Raw genomic sequence first — 22,944 nt, 5'->3', positions numbered from 1 at the left:
GATGTTTGTTCTCTTTTAACTTTTCCCTCCTTTCCTGAGAGGAGAGGAAAGGAAGAGAAGGAAGGAAATTTACCAGCTTCATTTATATCTACGTGTGCATTATCACAAGACATATCATCATGATGTTTGAATATCTGACTGCAGGGGCTTCTACTGTACTATCACGTACTATTGTCATTTTGGCTTTAATAGAAATGGAAACTGAGGTCAGCAAAATCATTAGAAAATATTAAAAATTGTTAACTGTGAAACTAGTGTTTTTGCCTAGGTAATTAATGGTTAAATATTTTGCTTCTTTTCAATATAAAAAACAAAAGAGATAGGTTATCACCCAGTATAACAATTTTAAGCCCATGGTTAATACTTTTTATGCCAATGTTTTAATACTCTTACCACAGCATTTATATGTATGTATGAACAAAAACAGTAAGGCACACAAATACACCTGACTCCTTTACATTATATTGGTTTTCCAGAATTTGAGGGTAAATGAGTTTTGCATTATGGCTCCTTTTAATCTATCTTTATGATGAAGATAAAGTCTCAAGACTCTTAAAAAGCTGTAATAAAGGGAGGGGGAAGGGACAGCATTAGGAGATATACCTAATGTAAATGACGAGTTAGGGTACAGCACACCAACATGGCACATGTATACATATGTAACAAACCTGCACATTGTGCATATGTACCCTAGAACTTAAAGTATAATTTTTAAAAAAGCCGTAATAAAAAATTGTTTCCCTACATAGCAGAAATGTTGCAAAAACATTAAAATATGCAAGCTCTTGATTTCAACAGTGTTTCAACCAAAGGTGTAAACTAAGAAGGACTAAATAAAGCCAGAGCCTAAAATCATTTTGGTGATCTATTAAAATTCACTTATTTATTCATTAACACAAGCTACGCCCTCACTTTTTAACCCTAAGTCAGTTCTCTCATATCCAAGACCTCATACCAAGTGACTGTGTGTCTTCGATTCTAAGTAAAACAAATACAGTATGTTTTCCCATCCCACATATTCAAAAGTGTTTCTGCTACAAGCAATAAAAATGATGCAATTTCATGAAATGAATAAGGATAGATGAAATGATTAAATACATAATGTCAGTGACTATTAGTTTAACTCACATAAACACAAAATTTTAAATATCAAAATTTCAAAATATGATTTGGCAAAGTAATTTTAATATTACAAAAGTAAAGCTATAACTGGAGAACTAAATTAGCCTGACTGACACTCAATAACATACAACTTCACCAGAAACATTTTCCCTTTCTAATTTACTTTGTCTGTGAAGCTGAAGCTAAAAGGGACTCTTCAAATATTTTATGTACTGGCCAATTTCTAGACGTCTGTACTCTGCCTGCACAGTAACAAGCTGGTGCTAATAAGCCATACATAAAGATCCTACTTATTAAAATACAAATTAGACACCCCTTATGTTTATACATGTGAAAGTACAATTAATTTTGCAAGCTTCGTTGGAAACAAAATTGCTTTAGTTAACCAACCATTGCAATGCAATCAAATGAGATTTTAAATGCAATTGGAAAAGATCTGTTTGGTAGAAATAGCAATTATTTCATGCGGAACAATTAGCTTTCCAAGCTCTTTTTTGCTTCTCCCACCTGCCCTTAATAGAATAATTTGTCCATCATAAGTGACATGAAATGTCACCTTTAACACCCGTAAGTTGTATGGAGACCTAGAAGGCAGCTGGTAGACATAGCTTATTTACAAATATTAGTTTGAACTTGTAAATGCATGACCACATAAATCTTAATCCATTTAGAGTGTATGCCCTTTGTTCTCTCAATTGTATATTCAGTTGGGAATTGAATGGAGCTGAGAGAGAGTGTGAATTGCATGAACCCTTTGTTGTTGCCAGCATATTAGTGCTTTGCCTTTTATTCTTGTTGTTCATGAGATTTCTCTACATTACACAGTAGGGAATGTTAATCAACATTTTGCCTGAGTAATATTAATGAAACTTGCCTACTTACACTTGAGGGAAGAATCAGAATATTACATTGCTCTTTGAAATGTTAATGTACCTTTTAGGAAATTATGTCTGCCTTCTAAATCATCTTAGTGTTAAATTATTAAAGGATGGCATTAAAGAAATATTGCACTGATGCACATTGTTAAATACCTTAAAAGATAAAAGAATTATAAAGTTTAAAAGAAGGACCTTTTGAAAGATGGTAGATTTATCTTCAAATTAAACATTTTTAAATGTTTGGTTAAAGTATTGAGAAAATTTACAATTGTTTTGTGTGCTTTCACAAAACAAGAGATTTAATGTTAATGATTTCTAATTTCCAAACATGAATTTGAACTGTATTCTGTTCTGTTCTTGAAAGATTTATTTAACCTTCCTGTATCTGTGCATTAAAACACCATCCAGTTTACTAGAAACAACAACAACAACAAAAAAAAGCTGAGAGGAGTGTATTATTTTTGTACTTTTTATTTATTTGAATCTTAAGATTAGATAGTCTTCACTGAGGTTCTATTCTCCAAGCACAAAAACGACCACTATCTAAACCTTCTATCACTCTATGGCATTTCAAAGGGAAGGGCTATCATAAAGACTATGTATGGCTGCCAAGGTAAGATATGGGAAATAGCAATTCTCAGTGTGCAAACTGTGACAGACATGTGTCCTGTCAACATCATTCACGGTCCTTCAGGAATGATGCTCAGGAAATGAGTTGACAGGACTCTAAGTGGTCTAACTTGTTCTCCCTTTAACAGTCTCTTTTGATATCAATCAGTGTGTTGATAGGCCCTAAATAAACTGTGAGGTAACCAAGGGGGAAATTAGGAACAGAATTTGTTCAAGAATTCTCCCACATGGTGACCACTATTTGCTAAGAACTCCTAATACTTACTGGGCAAACAATTCAGTTTCTATTTCACCATACAAGAGTTAGTAATGGCTTTTGTATTATTGTGGGCCTGACTTGTCCTCTTGCACAATGTTCTTTAGCAGTACTGCTACTTGAATATATGCACTGAAAAAATGGATAATAGGAGTTACATTTCAAGGTAATTTTTTTCACATTTTGACATCTCTAAGATACAATTGCTGATGCATCATAATTTAAGTGTCTTTTTTGGGGGATGCTCGGGGGAGATGGGGTCTCTCTCTGTTGTCCAGGCTGGAGTGGTACAGTGGCGCAATCTCAGCTCACTGCAACCTCCACCTCCCAGGTTCAAGTGATTCTCCTGCCTCAGCCTGCCAAGTAGCTGGGATTACAAGCATGTACCACCAAGCCCAGCTAATTTTTGTAGTTTTGGTAGAGATAGGGTTTCACCATGTTGACAAGGCAGGTTTCGAATTTCTGGCCTCAAGGGATCCACCCGTCTTGGCTTCCCAAAGTGCTGGGATTACAGTTGTGAGCCACCGTGCCCGGCCAAGTGGCTTTTTCTTAGAAATAAGTAAAATAAATAGAATGACTAAGTGCCTTACAATTGATGATTTACATTCAATAAAATATGGTAATAGTGAACTTGAACTGAGAGTTTTTGTGTTGTGTTTGTGTTGTGGTCACCCATTACCTCAATATAGAAAACAAAATCATTGCCAAATGTTAGTGTTAATGAGACCAATATTAAAGAGTTCACAATATAATTAGGAAATGAAACCTAATGTCTAGAAATTAATAAATAAATAAAACAACACCAATGATACAGGCATTACTACAACCCTACTTGCCAAGTTAATTTTTTCCCACATTATTGCTCCTTAAAAAAGTGAAAACGACATACAACTAATCAATAACTACTTAAAATACTACAAAATGACTTTAATGCAAAGAAAAAAGGGTGTTTTGAACAGGGAATGTATAATCTATATATTTCAGAGGTTGATTTTGTGTGTCCATTTTGAGTTCTCCGAATTACTGAAGATTCAAACTAAAACAGCACCAAGGGTATTACATCCATGCTAGGCAGAATACATGAGCTAGCCATACATCTATTATGACTTTACACGGCTTTTATCATGCATGCTTTATGTTGTGGGAGATAAGGGAAAAGTAATTTATATTTAATGTTATTAATCAAACATATATTTAGCTGATTTGTTTTGCTGCATTTTGCCTATTTGCAAAAGCGAAAAAAAAATTGTTTCTCTTTAAAAGCAACTAAGTATATTGCAAGCCCCTTCATTCACTAGATGAGCTTACAGTTTGCTCGATACTCTAGGAGCTTATGTTTTTAGCTTAATCATTGATTTTTTTCCTTAATATATCATAGATAGCAAATTGATCTTTATTAACCTATATATGATAAAGGTTGTAGACAAAGCCAATACCTACATAATATTAATACCAATCAGGTTAAGTGATATGATCAGTTTAGTAGAGAATCAAACTGGCAGTTGTCAAATAGAGTCTCTCATTAGTAGACTGTTTAAAATACATAAATTAGTGACAAACAGTAAAAAACAAATAATGTCACAAGTATCAAGAATGAAAGACTATGTATTATATAAGTGAATTAAATATCATTTAGTGCATTTTCCTTTGATATTCAATATAATCATACAACACAAAGAAGTGCTAATTCCTAAACCTCAGTTTAGTGTCCATTGAAGCACAACTACATACCTTCAAATTTGAGACTTTTGCTTTGCAAAGAGTACAATTAAGCTGTCGCTCACATTCTAAACCTATTTTAAATGTGGGAAGGTAGAGGGGAATTGGTTATATCTCCAAAATGAATTGTCTAGAAGTTTTCTGTGATCAGAAATTATAAAAATTTTCTTTCATTACAACTGTAACCATTCAAATATGTAACAGAAGTAATTTCTGATTATTAAGGAAATATCTTTTTTACTATGCCCCTTGGCCATAAGAGGATAAATGATAGATATGCAGACCTTACCACAAGGAGAATTTCTGCTATTTCTATAAACTAGTAACTCTTAGTTCACAAAACAAGTTTATTTAAAAAAACATGCAACTGCTAATGTCAGCTGGCATTTCTCAAAGTAGGCCAGAGTAGAAGAGAGATTACTTAAAAGTGAAACAAATTAAATTTTAAGAAGCTGAATATACTCATTCTCACTTTCATTATATTGCCCACCATCATGGTGATTATAATATGTATACTGCTTCTTAAAAACTCAAAGTACTTAAAGGCAACTTGTTTCAACTTGTATATTCATAATATCGACAAAAATTATTCAGATATTAAAATTTAATGCTATTTTTAATGTATTTTATAAATAATGTACCTTTAATTATGGAAGAACATTTCAAGGGTTTTTTTTGTTTTGTTTTGTTTTTTTGGTAATATGGAACATAAGAAAGTACATTTTGGCTAACTTAATTGGCCCTGATTACCCAAAAGCAATTTCTTTAAAAAGCAACAAGTGTGGTTATTTTTAATCCCATAAGATTCCATCATTAAAATATATTTTAATATGAACATAATTATCCATACGCAATATGTCAAGCTACTTAAATCAAGTAGTTAAAAGGGGTTCTTACTGCAAAATCTTCCCTCCACTGGTGAGCTGCTTGAACTTTCTCTGCTTCCAATGCCAGGCGCTGAAAAACAAACAATAAATCTTAGAATTCAAATGACCACAAAATACGGAATTGTTATATAAAATGCTTGGGCTTTCTAATCAATTATGAGGACATAAAAAGCAGAAGATGATCATTATTTATGATTCATAAATTCTAAATCATTTAGTAATCTAATCTACTAAAGTTGATGTATGTATATTTACTCTTTAGCAATATAAATAATAAACTATTCTTGAATACCATTGAGTTTGTTACCTCTGCCATCATCAGCTATAGTGTCCTCTATGAGTGCTTTCTTTCAATGACTAATACTTCAGTTTTTAGAAAAAAACTTGAGTACATTAATTTTCATCTTATTTTTAGTAAATGCCTTTAGAGCATATATTGCTCTAAAAAAAAGACATTGAGAGATTAATATGCATTAATATACTAGGCACCTTCTTAATTGCATATTGCGTTTTTGCCAAAAGCCACAAAAGCTGAAATAACTTCCCCTTTGCTGAGGCACATCTTTAGTAGTTCTTTCAGTGATAATCTTTGATAGAAGATTTGTGCATCTGAAAATTGCTTTATTTCACCTTCAATTGTGTATGCTAAGGTAGTTAAGAATTATAAGCCAATTTATTTTCCTGTAGCACTTTTGAAATGCTATTCCATTAAGTTCAGTGGGAGATGACAGTACTAGTGTCAGCCTGCTAATTACTTTTTATAAACATTTTTCCCCTACTCCAGTACCTTTTAGATTTTTCTCTTTGTATTTTTCAACTTCACTATGATGTTCTCCATGTGATAGGCTTTCATAAGACAGTGTTGTTTAATGGTTAGCAACACAGAGTTGGGGACCTGGCTGTCTGGATTTGAATACCAGCCCTTGCAAACTACTAGCTGTGCAACCTTGGGAAAAATTAAGACTCTTCTCCCATTATCTCATGTGAATAACGTAAAAGCCTGCCTCATGGCTTATTGGAAAGACTAAATGAGTTATAAAGTGTTTAGAACAGTGCTTGGCACACAGTAAACAATATATATATGTCAGCTATCAACTTCAAAGAGTAATGGTTCTATTTTCTCCCTGGATCCCCTTTAAAACAATAGTGCAGTGTTGAGTTTATTTGTGGTTTGCCTTATGCAGCCAGGAGATAGTGATAAAACTGAGCAAACAGAAAAGTAAATAAAATAAATATACTAAACTTACTTATTAAGGTATAGAAATTATCAGGTTAGGTTTAAAAAATTACAAACCTCAGAGTCATTTATTGATTCATGCTGTTTGTGATCTACGAACTATTCCTCAGTATAAGTTCTTCCTGTGGAAGTCCAGTCTACACTGGATAAACATCTTTTAGATCAGTTTTTATGTTAATGTATTGGCTTCTATCCCTGTGATTTGTTATAATCTATTCATTTTTCTAAGCTGTTACATAGGTTTTATCAGTGACTCTGTAATATCGCCTAGCGGGAGATCTCAATTTAAGAGTTCCAAAGCTAAATTTAAGTGAAAATGTACCATAGCGTGCTAAAAGGACAATGGTTTTGGTTTTCACTACTAGGCAGAAATGGAATATATAAGGAACTGGGAAGTGTTAGAAACTGTACCACGTAGAGTAACCAAAAGGCGGCTCCCTCTCCCTACAAAAACAAAAACTAAATTGCAAAGCCAACAGATGAGCATATACATTTCAGAAACACTGCATCATAACACTTTTGGAAACTCAACTTCAAATGAAAAATGAAGCAAAAAATGAATAAAACAGCAAACAGAATGGAAATGGAAGCAACTCTTTTATAGAAACACTTCAGTATGGGAAGATAAAGAGAAGACAGAATGAGAAAATAAGCAGGAAGGCTTTTTCTTTTTTTCTTTGTTTTGATACAGGGTCTTACTCTGTCTGCCAGCCTGGAATACAGTAGTATGATCATAGCTCACTGCAGGCCTGCAGCCTTGACCTCCTGGGCTCAAGTGATCTTCCCACTTCAGCCTCCTAAGTAGCTGGGACTACAGGTGTGCATCGAGAAGTCCAGCTTCTTTCTTTCCTCCTTTCCTCCTTTCCTCCCTTCCTCCCTCCCTCTCTCCCTCTCTCTCTCTCTTTCTTTCTTTCTTTTGTAAAGTTGGGTCTCAAACGCCTGGCTTCAAATTATCCTCCTATCTCAGCCTCGCAAAGTGCTGATATTGCAGGCATGAGCCCTCCTGCCCGGCCAAAGACGTGCTCTTGACAAAATTCACAACATAAATCTTCCCCATTTTAAAAAGCAGTATAATAACTAAACTTTTATATGTATGGGCAAAAAAAAAAAAAAAAAGATTTCCAGAACTTAAACAAAATACTGCATAAAATATTAAACTTTTAGATTAAGAAATATTACAACTCTAAAATGTCTTTGGGTCTTAGAGAAGAATATTAAGATTTTTCTTCAGAATACACAGGAGGATGCCGTTTCAGCAAACAAAACACACTAGTGAGCATTCACCCACAGGGCTATGCAGTTTCCAAGGCACCAGCTGTAACTCTACCAGATCTTTCCTCCTTGGGAGTGCATGAGAAAGTGCAATTTAACTGATCTCACCCAGAATCACGTGGCTTATGACTTGAACATAATCCATGTTTAGTAAGTTATAGTGACAGTAATCATCACAGTTAACTATTTCCAGAGAAACAGAATAACAATGGCAATACACTCTAACACAATTCCTTAGGAGGAAGAGAGTCCAAATCAGCTTTATTTATATGTATTCTGAACACTAATTTTATAAAGTAAATGTCCTGTATTGCAAGACTCTGAAAAAGTTTTTAGAAAAATAAAGAAAGGCATGAAGTTATGCATACCAAAGAAGTTATGGACTTTAAAAGGTTGGTCTGAAGCTTGAAAGTTGTTAAATTTCATATCCCCAGGTTGGAATTTTAGAAATATATAATCATGAAAACTCTACTCCTGTTAATTTCGTTGTTCATGAAGAAATTAATAAATATTTTTACCTAGCAAATTTCATGAGAAAGCATATAATACTAAACTTCAGATAGTCTATCGTGAGACTAGAGTCAACAGTCATAGTGGTGCTATTTCTCGCAGCAAAAAACCAGCTGGTCATTACTTATAGAAAACTGACATGTCTTCTAGACACATTAAGTCTTTAATTCACTTCCGTTTTGGTCAACTGACATTTTCTTTTTAAAGCTAATGAGCTACCATTAAATGCCATTGGTGAATTGTGTTAAGGCTGTCAAAGGCCAGGCGCATGGCTCATGCCCTTACTCCCAACACTTTGGGAAGGTGAGTCGGGAAAATCTCTTGAGGCCAGGAGTTCAAGACCAGCCTGGGCAGCACAGTGAGATCCTGTCTCTAAAAAAAATAACCCAGTTAGCCTGGCATGGTGACACACGCCTATCATCCCAGCTACTCAGGGGGCCGAGGCAGGAGGGTCACTTGGATCCAGGAGTTCAAAGTTACAGTGATCTACGATGGTACCACTGCACTGCAGCTGAGCTACAGTGCAAGACTCTGCCTCCAAAAAAAAAAAAAAAAAAATTAAAAAGAGACATAAAACATCCAATAAAATGTGAGTATCTGCTCAATAGAATATCCCTGTTTTCTCAGCTGGCTATATAAGTATATCCTGTAACAGTAACTTACTTCAGAAAAAGAAAAAGAAAAGAAAAAACAGAACATTTTTCTGATTTATGGCACAGTATAATACAGCATCAGACCTTAAAACCAGACAGAGTACCACACAGAAATAAAAAACCTGGATTACAATGAATATCTATGAGAAAAATTTGAAGCTTAATTCTGCTAATATTAAGATATTCAGCAAGGTTTATTAAATGGCTTTGTTGTAAATGAGATACCACATGTATATATGAAAATCCTTTGGATATCAAATAAATATTTATACAAAGTAATAGATGTGTTAAGAATGTATGCATCCCTACCTACCTATTGGTTTGAACATTTAAAACAGAAAATCACTGTAAAGGCTTTAAGGACTTACAACTATAACAAAAATATACTTGACCCCAGACTTTCTGACTCCAAAGCTTATGCTCCTTCCACAAGACCCTTCTTTAGATTCCCATAAAACCCATCACAGTATATATGAAGACAGCGTAATATCAAAACCAAAACACTAGTAGAATTCTATTTTAGGTTAATAAAAAAATCCCCAGCAAAGTTTTAGAAATTACTAAAAAATGAAAAACAAAGTCAGCAGCAACAACGAAAACCATATTTTAGTTGGGAACCATCTTTACAGGTCTTATCCTCAAATCCTGAGAGATTATTGCTAATCAGTAAAAACGCTTTTGCTATGCAGTGGTCTGCAGGGAGAAGGATAGAGAATGGAAGAGGTTTTATCAGATGAGAGAAAGATCAGCTCCCTTGAAGGTCTATTCATTCTCAACCTTTACTTTTTGTCATATCTTCATCTTTTCCATTAGCATTGAATTCTGTCAGATGATATGAACTTCTATAAAAGCAGTATTATACAGTATATAAAGATATAATTCTACTGTCCTAATCAATATCCACATATATTTTTCCAAAAAAATAGACTATTTTCCAAACATGTAAGTAACTTGCTTCCTAGATTGCAAATTTATTGCAAGTTAAAGATAAAATTTGCTTTCTGAAATTATGAGAAATTTTCTTTTGATAGCTTTAAAAAGACCATCAGGGATCATATAACAGTTCAGTTAGACTCCCATAATGTTGGTACTCTTGTTTATATACAAATATTTGACTTACAGACACCATTTAAACAAATATCACTAAATTTCAAAACAATTTCTTCAGCTAATGTAAGTCAAGATTTTCCTTTTTAATAAAAGGTAATAGAGATCTACAACAGCAAATCCAAATAAAATATGCATGTGGTATGTGATTAATCTTCAAACAGTTAACACCCATTACAGATTAGCAAATTGTATTATACCTATGTTGACAATTCAATTATCACTCTAGGAGTTTCACCTACTATCTTCATCAAAAGGTTCTTAGCATATCAAAAGGATCAGGATAATCATTTGAATTTTCTACCAATACCTACTGAAAATAGCAGACTTAGGTGAACAGACTTCAACGTCCGAAAGAAAAGCCTACAGGTACAATCAATTACTTTGGAGCTATGGTATAATGAACATGCACTTGTAAATCAGACAGATCTGGTTTACAATTCTGGTGCTGCTTTTCACTAACAATACAATTTTAGGTGATAAAGTTAACAATTTTGCATCTAGGATTTTTTTAACCTTACATTTTCTACTTGACATTCTATATATCCAGCATAATACAAACTCAGTAAAGTTTTGCTTCCATTTGAACCTGACAAACATGAACCCACAGAGTAGGCTATGTCAGAACTCTAATCACCAATGACCTCTTCAACACGTAAATACGAGCAAATAAATGAAAAATATCTCAGTGGTCCTGAAGTTTTCACTATATTTTACCCTGCAGAAAAGCTCTAGTCTGTAAAACCATAGGGTAACCAAAAGCATATGCAATTCAGGGAATACAACAGTTCAGCTCTGTAAAATAAGTTCAATTTTATTTTAATTTTACCACAAATAGAATAAGAAAGCAGAGAATATCATTGTGTTCTCCCTGTGACACCTTATTTTTTCTAAAGGGTGGGGAAGGGTATAGGCAAGGTGTGACATTTCTTCAGCATTTCTTATGCTGATAGGCAGTCTTGAAGGCCTCCACAGACATAACAACATAATACTTCCATGAATATTTAGTATAATATTCCATCTCAAAGGTAAAATGTTCTTTTTCCAATAACCTTAACCAGATAATGGGAAACAATACAGTTTCAATTCATATAAACATGTATGGTCAGCAAAATTCTACCAAAGGCTTCTAAAAATTTGTTATATCCCAGTGAACAAGGATTTTACTATGAAAATCTTAATATGAGAGAAATTGCTCTATATGTTTAAGTCACATGTGCTGCACTTACAGATTGCTAAAAATGTTTCCACAAATAAACATTATTAGTACTTTGAAATGGTTCTGTTAGCAAAAGAAGCCAGGCTGGAAACTGGGATTTGAGGATTAAAAGTTATAAAATGTAAACAGACTAACCAGGATGAGTTAACTTTGGCATATTTCAACATTTCATAATTGTAGCAACTAGATAAATACCCTGACCAGGGGGAAAAGTTATTTCTAGGACAAGAAGCCTAGTGTGTTTGCTTCTATTCAATGAACATTTACCGAGGCTTGTTATATGCAAGTTTACAGAATTAAAAAAAAAAAAGACATAGTTTTACTAACTATGCTTCTAAAGTGACCTTATATTCATATACCATACATATCACATACACTCACACATAATATCATGTGGTCAGTGTTTCACAGATGCTTTCTCAATAGTTAAAGTCTACACGCTTTATTCGTTTTACTTCATTTCAGTGAGTTCTGCCACATGGAGAATACATTTTTAAAGTACTGCTTCTATCATGATGCGAAAATCTCAAAGAACAGGCAGGATTCTAGAAATAGTGTCATTAGCTAATTACAAGATTTAGCTACAGGTCTCTTTTTTTTTTTTTTTTTTTTTTGGTCTGGGGTGGAGGGTACTAGGGAGGCTAAAAATACTGAAAAGCACAGAAACAAACAGTCTTGAGCCTAACACCCCAGAATTCACCTTGATCTTTATATTCGCTTTATAACTGTTTATGTAAGAAAAAAAAATATTACAAATCATCTTGAAGTTCACCTTAATTCACCTCTTCTGACCAATTTCCCTACATAAAGCAATCACTATAATAATCTGACCTATTACCTTAGGCATTGGTTGGAAGTGTATTTTTTAAAATATGGAAATATCTGATATCGATATTGTTGATTCTCCTTGCTAATAGGCTACATGCAAAGAGAAATTCCACAAGTTTCATGAGGAATGATTTATCTAAGAACAAACCTATCATCCTTTCAAGGTTTGGATTGAACAAACAAATTACAGTCAATGGCGTATGAGAAATTATTTGCTGAAGGTTTTGGAAAGTTAAGATAATATCTGGAGGAGGACAAAACCCCTCAGGGAAACTAAGCTAGAGCCATTTCTAAGATTTTTTTCAGCATCAAAATTTTATACATCAATTGCATATTTACTAACAGAATATAGAATAGGTCTTATTTCTTAATACAAACCTACCTATTCCTTCACTCCATCAGGAGACCCTCCTTCTTCACAGGCATTCATGATGCAATTTGAAAGATTCTAAATCATCACTTGAGCAAGGCAACTTAACCAAAGACATGCTGATCCCCTCTCACTATTGGGCTATAGGTTAGCAAGCCCACCCTTATAAAGATGACTAAATGCTGTTTTTACATTTTGCTTATGCTTGCCTAAAAAATTCTTATAGCCACATTACAGACAAATCTTATAATGTACAAGGTATATTGTAAAGATACAGATTAACTCTTTTTGATAGCTATCATTTTCTTACAACTGATTTCATACCAGATTATGGGAAATAAAAATCTCATAATACAAACACAATTTCTCTTTACAGCCTAAGCTTTAAGGGAGTGTAATACATGCAAAACATATAAATAAAACTTGCTGAAATCAAGCCAGTCATCATTTATTTTCTATCTGTGGCCACGTGAAAAATAAAACTTTTGCCTCATAGCTTCTGGAGTGTGTTGTATAGATTTCAATCTGATCTGCCATATTCACGAAATACTTTAAAATTAACCACAAAGCTTCAAGTCTGATCTTCAGAGATGTAATTAGTTCCGAATGAATTGGCAGACTCTTGAAATACAGAAGGCAGGGTAAGGGAGATAAAATCTGGTGAGAACAACAAAACTCCTTTTAGCAGTATGGAAATAAACAAATAAAATAAATAATACAACCGATTATTATCATACCTTCTTTGGGATCTACGGCGCAAAATAAAATAAAAGGTTGTCCGAGTGAATGTAATTTGCAGCTCTACTCTACATTTTGCCACCTGCAAAGAATTACGTGTTGAACTTATTCAACAAATCTGGAACTGATGAAAACCCCTCCAACCCCACCATCAACTAAATATTCTGATTTTATAGCTGGTGTCATTCCTGAAAATCTACATGTTTACTATGTTACACCTTTTCTGTAGATTAACCTTGAAAACACTCTTCTAGAGGGTAATATTTTAGAGCTATTAGACATACAGATTGAGTTACTTTTTAAGAAGCACTGTTCTAAATAGCAATATAATTATCCTAAGACAATAAAATAGCCCATGCCCTTCATTAGTTCCATAACCTTATACTATCATGACCCATCACGCTATACTCAATTTGCTCTCCCTCTAAATCAGTAAATGTGTAAATTCAGTGCAGGAAGCAGTTCTTTCACATCTGTGCACCTCCAGTATGTTATACAATGTGCAGCAGTGTATAGGCACTCAGTGTGTACAGAATTGTGGAAACAATCATTTCCAAGCATTTTCAAAGTTATATCAACATTTATAACCAGGTTCACCAAGTCATCCTCATTCAGTATTATAACACTTAGACATTTTGTGACTTTCTGGCCACAAAAGCTGTCCTCCTACATGACAAGCATACATCAACACCTAATTCTTAAAAATTGCTAGATTAACTCAACACTACCTGTCTCTTAAAAAGTAGTAGAATATGGCCAGGTAAGTGGCAGGGATACATACTAATCCATGTAATTCCACTCTGGGGTCTTAGAATTTTAGCTACTGTCAGTTACCTTACTCTCTACATGTTGACTGTTGCAGATTCAAAAACCCGGGAAGGAATCAGTGTGAAGAAGGGAGAGAAAATGGACTGTGGAGAGGAAAAAAAAACAAAAAAAGAGAACCATTCCTATACTATAGTCCTGCTGATAATCTAGTCTAAAATCCCATAAAATTAAGTCACATCATCAAACTATTTACATTAGGAGATCATCCACTCAGAGAATGCAAATATCTCTTCAGCTTGAGAACTGCATTCTGGTACGTCACACTAATTCCAAAGGCCTTCAGTCACTTTGCATACCAACCAAATTGCCTACAAATAAACACCAACGGAAGTTGCCCTAAACTGGTTGTTTTATGTCCCATGTGACCACTCCTTCACATATCTAGCAATTATTTTTTACTACTATGAATAACTAAGGAAGCATAATATAGCAAAAACAGCTCTGCCACTTATGACCAGTAACATATTAAATTAATAACTTTTACCACAATTTCTCAACTGTAAAATGAGAATTTTAGTAATGCATATATCATTTTGTATTATAAGGGGTAAATATGATATGTGCTTAGTAGTCAATAAATACAAGCTATTATATATTAAAAACTAAGGTAGAGACGTTAAGAGACTCGTCATAAAGTCAATAAACTGAATTCTTAAAATTATTATCACCAAAAAATATTACATACACCTGAGAGAAAAAAGCCATCTTAAATTTTTTCCATAATAAAGTTATTGGAAAGGGCATACCTTCGCTGAGATTACAAACTTCAGAATTCTTTTGACTATATTAGTCCTCTGAATTAGTCCCAATTTCAATCACCACATTGAGAGAAATTTCTGCTTGGGTCCCTCATGTTTCTGCATGTCACATGAACAGAGACAAAGAGACTAGTTTTTCAAGAATGCATAGCAAACTGCCTTGGAATATAGAGATAGTGTCTCCCTCCAGAGCGAGGGCAGATTTGTTTGTTCCCCAGAAAAATAAAAGTGATCCTCTGGGGCAAGTGCAGTGTCCTGGCAGACCCCTTCAAATGACTGGGGTTTCCCAAGCTCAGGGTTCATCCCATTGCATATACCACAGGCCCTTGGGCCACTGAGCAGCATACTCGATGGGTCTGAGAGTCCAGAGATACTGATGCGAACACAAAGCTCGTGCTGCCTACTGTGCCATGAGGCATAAGGTCCACTGTGATTCAGAGAGTCTCTTGCATCTATGAAATTGTGGTCGGCTAGCTTGTTAGCTTGCAATTAGGGCAAAATCTCAGACCCTTTACATTTCTTGATACCCATGTTGTGATTTTTGTTGTTACAGTTTCTTTCTAGTTTGATCTTGAGATCTCTCTTGAGAGTGGCCAGAAAGCAAGAAAGTCACTCTCTGGGAGAGCCCTGATGAGGGGGTGGGTTGTGAGGAGGAATTAGGCCTATGGGACGGGTAAGACACAATGCGAGGTGAAACTAAAATGCATAAAACAAGAAATGCATTACTCACAGATCCCAGAGAGGTTGGGGGTGTCCAAAAGAGGCCAACGGGAAGTCTAGAGGTGACAGGGAGCTCGACCAGCAGGTGGCAGGTGGGTGGAAGAGAGACAGAGAGAAATAGAGACAGAGACAGTGAGGAGGATCCCTGGGACTATGCCTTTCTTAAGGTTCTCGGGCTTTCTCGCAGGAGTTGCGGATTGGCTAGTTTGCAGAAAACATGCCAGAGGGGGAACTTATTTATGTAACTCTGGTGTTGACCATTAGGTTTATCATGGTCAGCAGCTGTGGGGCACGTCGGATTTTTTTTTGCATCCGTGAAACAAGAAACAAGAGAGTCGTATCAAAAACTACAAAGGGTGGGGAAGTTTTAACCAGGCCGAAAGTGACGGGGTGTTACTGGGTTTGAAACAACTTATGTCAGGCCTAGAAACTGATGCCAAGGCAGTCACTATATTAAACAAATTTATGACACTCCATGTCTGGCTGAGTCAGCTTGTCAAAATGTTCACTGATCCATCTCTCTGGCTTCAGACTCTCACTATGATTTAACTGGTGTCATCTTTATTTTGCCTTCAGCAGTTCTTTAGTGACTCTGCATTCTGGACCTTAAGAGTCACGATGTCTTTAGAACAGTACTTCTCAAAGTGCCCAGACCCACTGGGGCAGCATCACCTGCAACTTGTTAGACATGCAAATTCTCAAATCTCTCCCTAGGTCTACTGAATGAGAAACTACTGGAGTGGGCCCTGTGAATCCATGGTTTCACAAACATCCAGGTTATTCTGATGTGCACTGAAGTTTGAGAAGCATTGCTTTAAAAGAAAACTTCACAGAACCGTTCAAGGATAAGTTTTAGGTTATCTTAAAAAAGCAAGCTCTCATATCTGAGGGAAATAAAACAATTACAACTTAGGTGTTCTAAAGCTCTTTTGAAAAAATAAGCCTTGTAAATGAAACAGAAGTCACTGGAATGATACCAATTCAGAAATTTAATCGTAACTTATTACTTTCAGTGATTATTGTAATTTGATGAACTTTGTCTCTGAGCCAATTAACATTAATACTAAAACAGTAAAATAAAAGGAAAAACGATATTTGCTTTTTAGACAAAATACGTAAAGTGATAGCATAATATATTAATATTACAATCAAACGTATATTGGAAATGTTATTAAATCCTCAATAAAGTGTCCTAAAATTTATTAATTGGCATTAACAAAATTTCATTTTTTAGTTGTCTAAAATTATCTTTTCTAATTTTTTTCTTTGAAATGTACTGTTGTAACACACTGCTTCATATGTAGAGTCTTTATAATTCTCCTTTCCCTTCCTTCTTTCCTTTCTTTCTTGGATGTAGGATGCTCAAACTTGTTTGTCCTTGTGAGCCCGCTACTCACAATTTGCAGGAATTTGTGTAGGCTTCAGGATTTCATTTTGTTTTAGTATTCTGGTTGCCAAATGCATTAAAGTTTATAAAAGGTAGAAGGAAGAAAATTGCTATACTCGTAAGAAAATGATCAAATCTCTGTAGGAATTAGGTAAAAGAATTAAACTACACAACCACTTTAAAAAGGAAAAAGATATGGAAAGGCCCCCTCTCACTATCAGATTTTTGCATATAAAGTTCTGTCTTTATAAAACTCTAGAACTGGATCAAAGTTCATGTGGGTCTCATTATTCTACCAAAATAACAAAAACACAATGTAACTGGACATGATCTAAATTGACATAATGAACAAAAAAATGTAAAATGTAGTATAATAGGGTAAGAAGTACCTTTGAAACTTATTTTTGGTACTTTTTTCTGCGTTTAATTTTAAGAAGGAATAAAAGGTAAATCTAAAAAACTCAACTCTGTTCAAAGAACTTAGTGGAGGTAAGAATACAAAAAATTAGTATACATCTGACAAAAGAACATACTTTAATTACAAATATTTTCATTTACATATACATGTATAAGCTTGCATATGTATATATGAAATGAGATGAATAAAAGTTGATTGCCCAGGCACAGTGGGTCCTGCCTGTAATCCCAGCACTTTGGGAGGCCGAGGAGGGTGGATCACGAGGTCAGGAGTTCGAGACCCGTCTGGCCAACATAGTGAAACCCCCATTTCTACTAAAAATACAAAAAATTAGCCAGTTGTGGTGGTGTGCTCCTGTAATCCCAGCTACTCAGAAGGCTGAGGCAGGAGAATCACGTGAACCTGGGAGGCGGAGGATGCAGTGAGCCAAGATTGCACCATTGCACTCCATCCCGGGCGACAGTGTGAGACTTCATCTTAAAAAAAAAAAAAAAAAAAAAAGCGATGCGCAGGAAGGGTAGATAAAATCAGGAAAACTTATTTTGATCTCCATAGTGAAAACTAACTTAAAAGGTTTATTTTATCAGTAAGGACCATCACTTTTCTCATATAATTTACTTTTCAACATTTTATAATCCCTAAAGTGTTTATCATTATATTGACCTTGTCATAATCCAAGAGTTTTAAAACAGTCTGAATGATTAACTTTCCAAATCAGCTGGCAGAGAGATATCCATTATCTTCCATTGCCCCCAAACTGGTCTTAAATAGGTATTTGAGATGGGCAGATACTACACACAAATTTAAAGGATTAGAAAATGCAGTAATGTCCCAATAATTGGTAACTAAAAATATCATCAAGTGTTCACTTCAGTTATTCTGAATATAATTCTCAAGTTGGTTTTTATTTTTAAAATTTTGTGCAATTAGGAATACAAGAAACCATAAAAACACACACTGACTTTGAAAATGTGGGGAAAGGAGAGTTTTTAAAATTTCTCTGAACTTCTGGTTCTTCTTCTGTAAAACGGAGACAATAATACCCATTTCACAGAATTTTTTCACGAATTTTTATAAAAATTGAGAAAAAAATTACAAAAAAAGAGATTTTTGCAAAACAGAGCAGTGACATCTGATTCAACATTAGCTATTATGAATGAAGAAGGAGGAAAAGGAGGACAGGGTTCTTTTATTTCATGGAAGGTATAATCAAATAGATATGTATCACTGTGGTCAATGTACGTTACGCTCCCAAGATTGTATGAGATTCCGTCTGCTGAACCACCTCCAGTCCTTTTAATTTTACAATAATGATTTGTCATCTCCAGCTCTGCTCCTCCCACCACCCACACTCTTATATCAAAGGGGATTCATTTCCAGTTACCTCGGGCTATTCTTTGACTGGTGGTAAACTATTTATCATTCCTGACTTGTTATATTAATCTTATTTTACCTTTAAATAATTTACCTTTGAGTTTAATTAACTTGCACAGGCTGCCAATTCAGTGAGTAGGATGGTTTAAAAAAAAAAAAAATGAAAAGTGTGATCTTAGACAGTAGGCAAATTTTCTGTTTTGCTAATGTTGCTATGGAAACATCGCTTTCCTCTTTTTTTGTTGTTAATACATGGAGGGGGAGGGATGTATCACATTCTGTGGCAAAGTGTGTACTATGTGCCCCTCTCGCTTTATAATCTTTCCTCCTAGGAGTTGGAAAATTACTGTGATGTGTAAATCAATCAATCAAATTTGTAAAATATAAATTTACTAGGTTTCTTAAATGATAGAAACATCATCCACTAATAATCTGAAAAAAAAATGTGCCACTTCTGTTTTCCCCTTTTTCTAGAGAACATGATTTTTTAAATGCTGTAAAATATTCAGTAGGTCTTTAGTTTTTATTTTAATTTGAGTAATACTATTATTCTTTCTCTTGTTCTTAAGTGAGTTTTAATGATTTCGGTAAAAGCTTCAGTAACTGACATTATCAAAGATTCTTTTAATAATTCTCATACTATTATCCTGTAATTTTCCACTCACATTTCTTAGATATAAAACTTCTAAGCGGTGACAAAATTTTAAGCTCTCAGGTCTCAAGTACAAAGTTCAAAAAGGCTTCTTCTTTTCCTTTTTAAGAAAAATTAAAATTATATTCATTATACAGTATACATCATGTTATTAAGAATAATGATGGTTGGCCGGGCACGGTGGCTCAAGCCTGTAATCCCAGCACTTTGGGAGGCCGAGGCGGGCGGATCACGAGGTCAGGAGATCGAGACCATCCTGGCTAACATGGTGAAACCCCGTCTCTACTAAAAATACAAAAAACTAGCCGGGCGTGGTGGCGGGCGCCTGTAGTCCCAGCTACTCGGAGGCTGAGGCAGGAGAATGGCCTGAACCTGGGAGGCGGAGCTTGCAGTGAGCCGAGATCGCGCCACTGCACTCCAGCCTGGGTGACACAGCGCGAGACTCCGTCTCAAAAAAAAAAAAAAAAAAAAAAAAAAAAAAAAAAAAAAAAAAAAAGAATAATGATGGTTAAAATGTGTATATTTTACAGTTTATGAAATTTCTTTTACACATGGCATCTCAGTTGAACATCATAATGAGAAATAAATAAAGAAGGGTTGATATCTTTTCAGTACTTACTTTTTACCAAGCACTTTACAGAAATTATCTATATTTCCTACAAACTTAGTACATACTCCCATTAGTTTCATTTTACAGAGGAGTAAACAGATGTTATCGAGCTTGAGCCCCCTTAAGTCACCAGCTAAATGGTGGACCAGCTGGAATTTAAATAGAGGTTACCTATTCCAGAGTCCTTGTCTCTACCCTGCCTGATGAAAGAAGTTATACAACTTACTCTCAACATCACGTAAGTAGGAGACAAACTATGAACAGGAGTAATTTTTTCTCATTCTACATACGGTAGAGCATACTTATGGCTATGTGTCAAATAACCAATTAAGAATTTAGAAAAAGTCTCCCTCAGCCATTATTTAATTTTATATTTATTTTCTAAATTAGTAGCATCATTTTTCATCTGGTATTTTCCCCCACTATTCCACTGCATTCCACCACCTGGCTGCAGCATTCAGAGGCTGGAACATTAGGTCAAATGGAGGTAGGGCTGTGTAGCAGAAAGCTATATAAACATTACCCACCCCGATAACTCAAAAGGAGCAATGTTACTATCAATCAATAAAAAATAATAAATATCAACAATGGAACAAAGGGTTAGATTTAAAAAAGAAAAAGAAGAAGAAAAGACCAAAAGTACAGTGTAAGCGTAGGAATGCCTCCTCAGAAACTCAACTGTCAGTTCTTCTAGAGACTTTCATGATATCTATTATTAAAAAGGCAAGTGAAGGGCAAGGACAGTGGTTACTTTGAACATACAGACTGTATTCACTATGTGAAAGTCTGGAAGAGCAGATGAGATGTTCTTTTAAGAGATTTATTAATATTTATCCAGGGTATCTCTAAGCATTCAGGAGACGATTTTTAACTAAAGAAAGGGAAAATACAGGCAAACACATTTGATTTAAAGAAATGGGCCACACCAGGCATGGTGGCTCACACCTATAATCCCAGCACTTTGGGGGGCCGAGGCAGATGGATCACCTGAGGTCAGGAGTTCAAGACCAGCCTGACCAGCATGGTGAAACCCTATCTCTACTAATAATACAAAAATTAACTGGGTGTGGTGTTATATGCCTGTAATCCCAGCTACTCGGGAGGTTGAGGCAGGAGAATCTCTTGAACCCGGGAGGTGGAGGTTGCAGTGGGCCAAGTTTGCGCCATTGCACTCCAGCCTAGGTATCAAGAGTGAAACTCCATCAAAAAAAGGAAGGAAGGAAGGAAGGAAGGAAGGAAGGAAGGAAGGAAGGAAGGAAGGAAGGAAGGAAGGAAGGAAGGAAGGGAGGGAGGGAGGGAGGGAGGGAGGGAGGGGCCAGATTTGGGGAAGGTAGACAAGGTTAATTCTGAGTGAAACCTCTTAAATATGCCCCCTGATTGTCTTTATACCAGACATCAAGGACTCTTGAAAGAAACCATTATAAGTTATTTCACCAATATCTCTGTAAAGGACTAAAATCACAAGGCAATGACACTTTGATGTATGTTACAGAGCAAAGTGAAGGTTGCAGGGTATTTACTTCCTGCCATTGGCATTATGGGTGTAGAAACCATCCACAGGAGGCTCAGAAAAACCCCAGACCTGACTGAGGTACGAGGGCATTACCATGTATAGAGATAGTCTCAAAGAAATTTTTTTTTTGGTAAACAGCTATTAAAAGTTTATTATACACTATTTATCACCTAGCTAGGTAACACAGATGGAACATGTTAGGACAAAAGAAACAGAATGGAGGATTTCTGGAAAAGCAATCTGATAGCAATTATAATAGCAAACATGTATAGATCTATTATATGTGATACTATGATATGTCCAAGAAAGAGGCACTGTGGATTTAGACACTGATTTGAATTCTGAATGTGGCCCTTCCACTCATTACATATAATCTCTAAGCCATACCTTCTTCAAAAAATAACGATAACAATGCAAAATATTCTCAAGTTTATGATGAAGCTTTAATGTCACAACAAACATAAACCATCTGATGAACCATAAGACTCATTCGTATTCAATGACTCTAGATCTCTAAACTTCTTTTTTCCTTCCATAACACTTGATCCATTTTTAAGGCTGCAAATGATAATAAATGATTTTTTAAGATCCATGTATCTCAACCTCACAAATATCTGGCTTTTTCACAAACATTAGTCATATAAAATCTGGCATTTGAATTGGCAAATATTTAAAAAAACCCTATTTTCAACTGAATATGTATGAAATCTGTGTCTCTACCATCAATCAATCCCAAAGGCTGAAGGTAAGCATCACAATAATCCATATAATAAATACATTTATTACTCATCTGCAATTTACAACTGCACAGAAAAATTTTACATTGGAATCTTTTCAAGCAGCACAGAATCACAAGCCTAAAAACAATCTAATCTATAGAATAGGCATGGAAAAAATGTAGGCTGATTTAAATTAACCAAAAAGTTAACAACAGAAATAAGGACGATGTACAATAGTATTTATTACTCCAGCAACATCTGTAGATAAGATTTGTTAGCATTTTCAATTATGAGATCACAGAAGGTCAAAAGATAATCACATACATGGATAAACATTGCCAAAAAAATAGATGTTAATAGTCAAGATTTCAGAGGAAATCGCTGATAGCCATCAAAGAATTAGAATTGATTTAATTAATTAAATCAGTCAATTTGATGTAATCAATTAAGTAAGTCAATGCGGATTTATTGATCACCTACTTTCTATTAGTAGAGCTTGATTTTAGGAGCTGTGTAGATTACTTTGACAATTGATAGCT

At 34.9% G+C, this 22,944-nt stretch overlaps 1 protein-coding gene across 5 annotated transcripts in view; it reads right to left on the bottom strand.

Moving 5' to 3' along the window:
• The window catches only part of CACNA2D1 (calcium voltage-gated channel auxiliary subunit alpha2delta 1), a 503,324-nt gene that overhangs the window by 222,180 nt on the left and 258,200 nt on the right, over window positions 1-22,944 (bottom strand). For all 5 annotated transcript variants that reach the window (XM_025380146.1, XM_025380148.1, XM_025380147.1 and 2 more), the window contains exon 4: window positions 5,503-5,562. In XM_025380146.1, coding sequence (XP_025235931.1) covers window positions 5,503-5,562 — 60 coding nt within the window. The remainder of the gene's footprint in view (window positions 1-5,502; window positions 5,563-22,944) is intronic.

Source organism: Theropithecus gelada, chromosome 3, assembly GCF_003255815.1.
Source record: "Theropithecus gelada isolate Dixy chromosome 3, Tgel_1.0, whole genome shotgun sequence".
Lineage (NCBI taxonomy): Eukaryota > Metazoa > Chordata > Mammalia > Primates > Cercopithecidae > Theropithecus > Theropithecus gelada.
The sequence above is the reverse complement of the archived record's forward strand: the minus strand, read 5'-3'. Positions and strand labels throughout refer to the sequence as shown.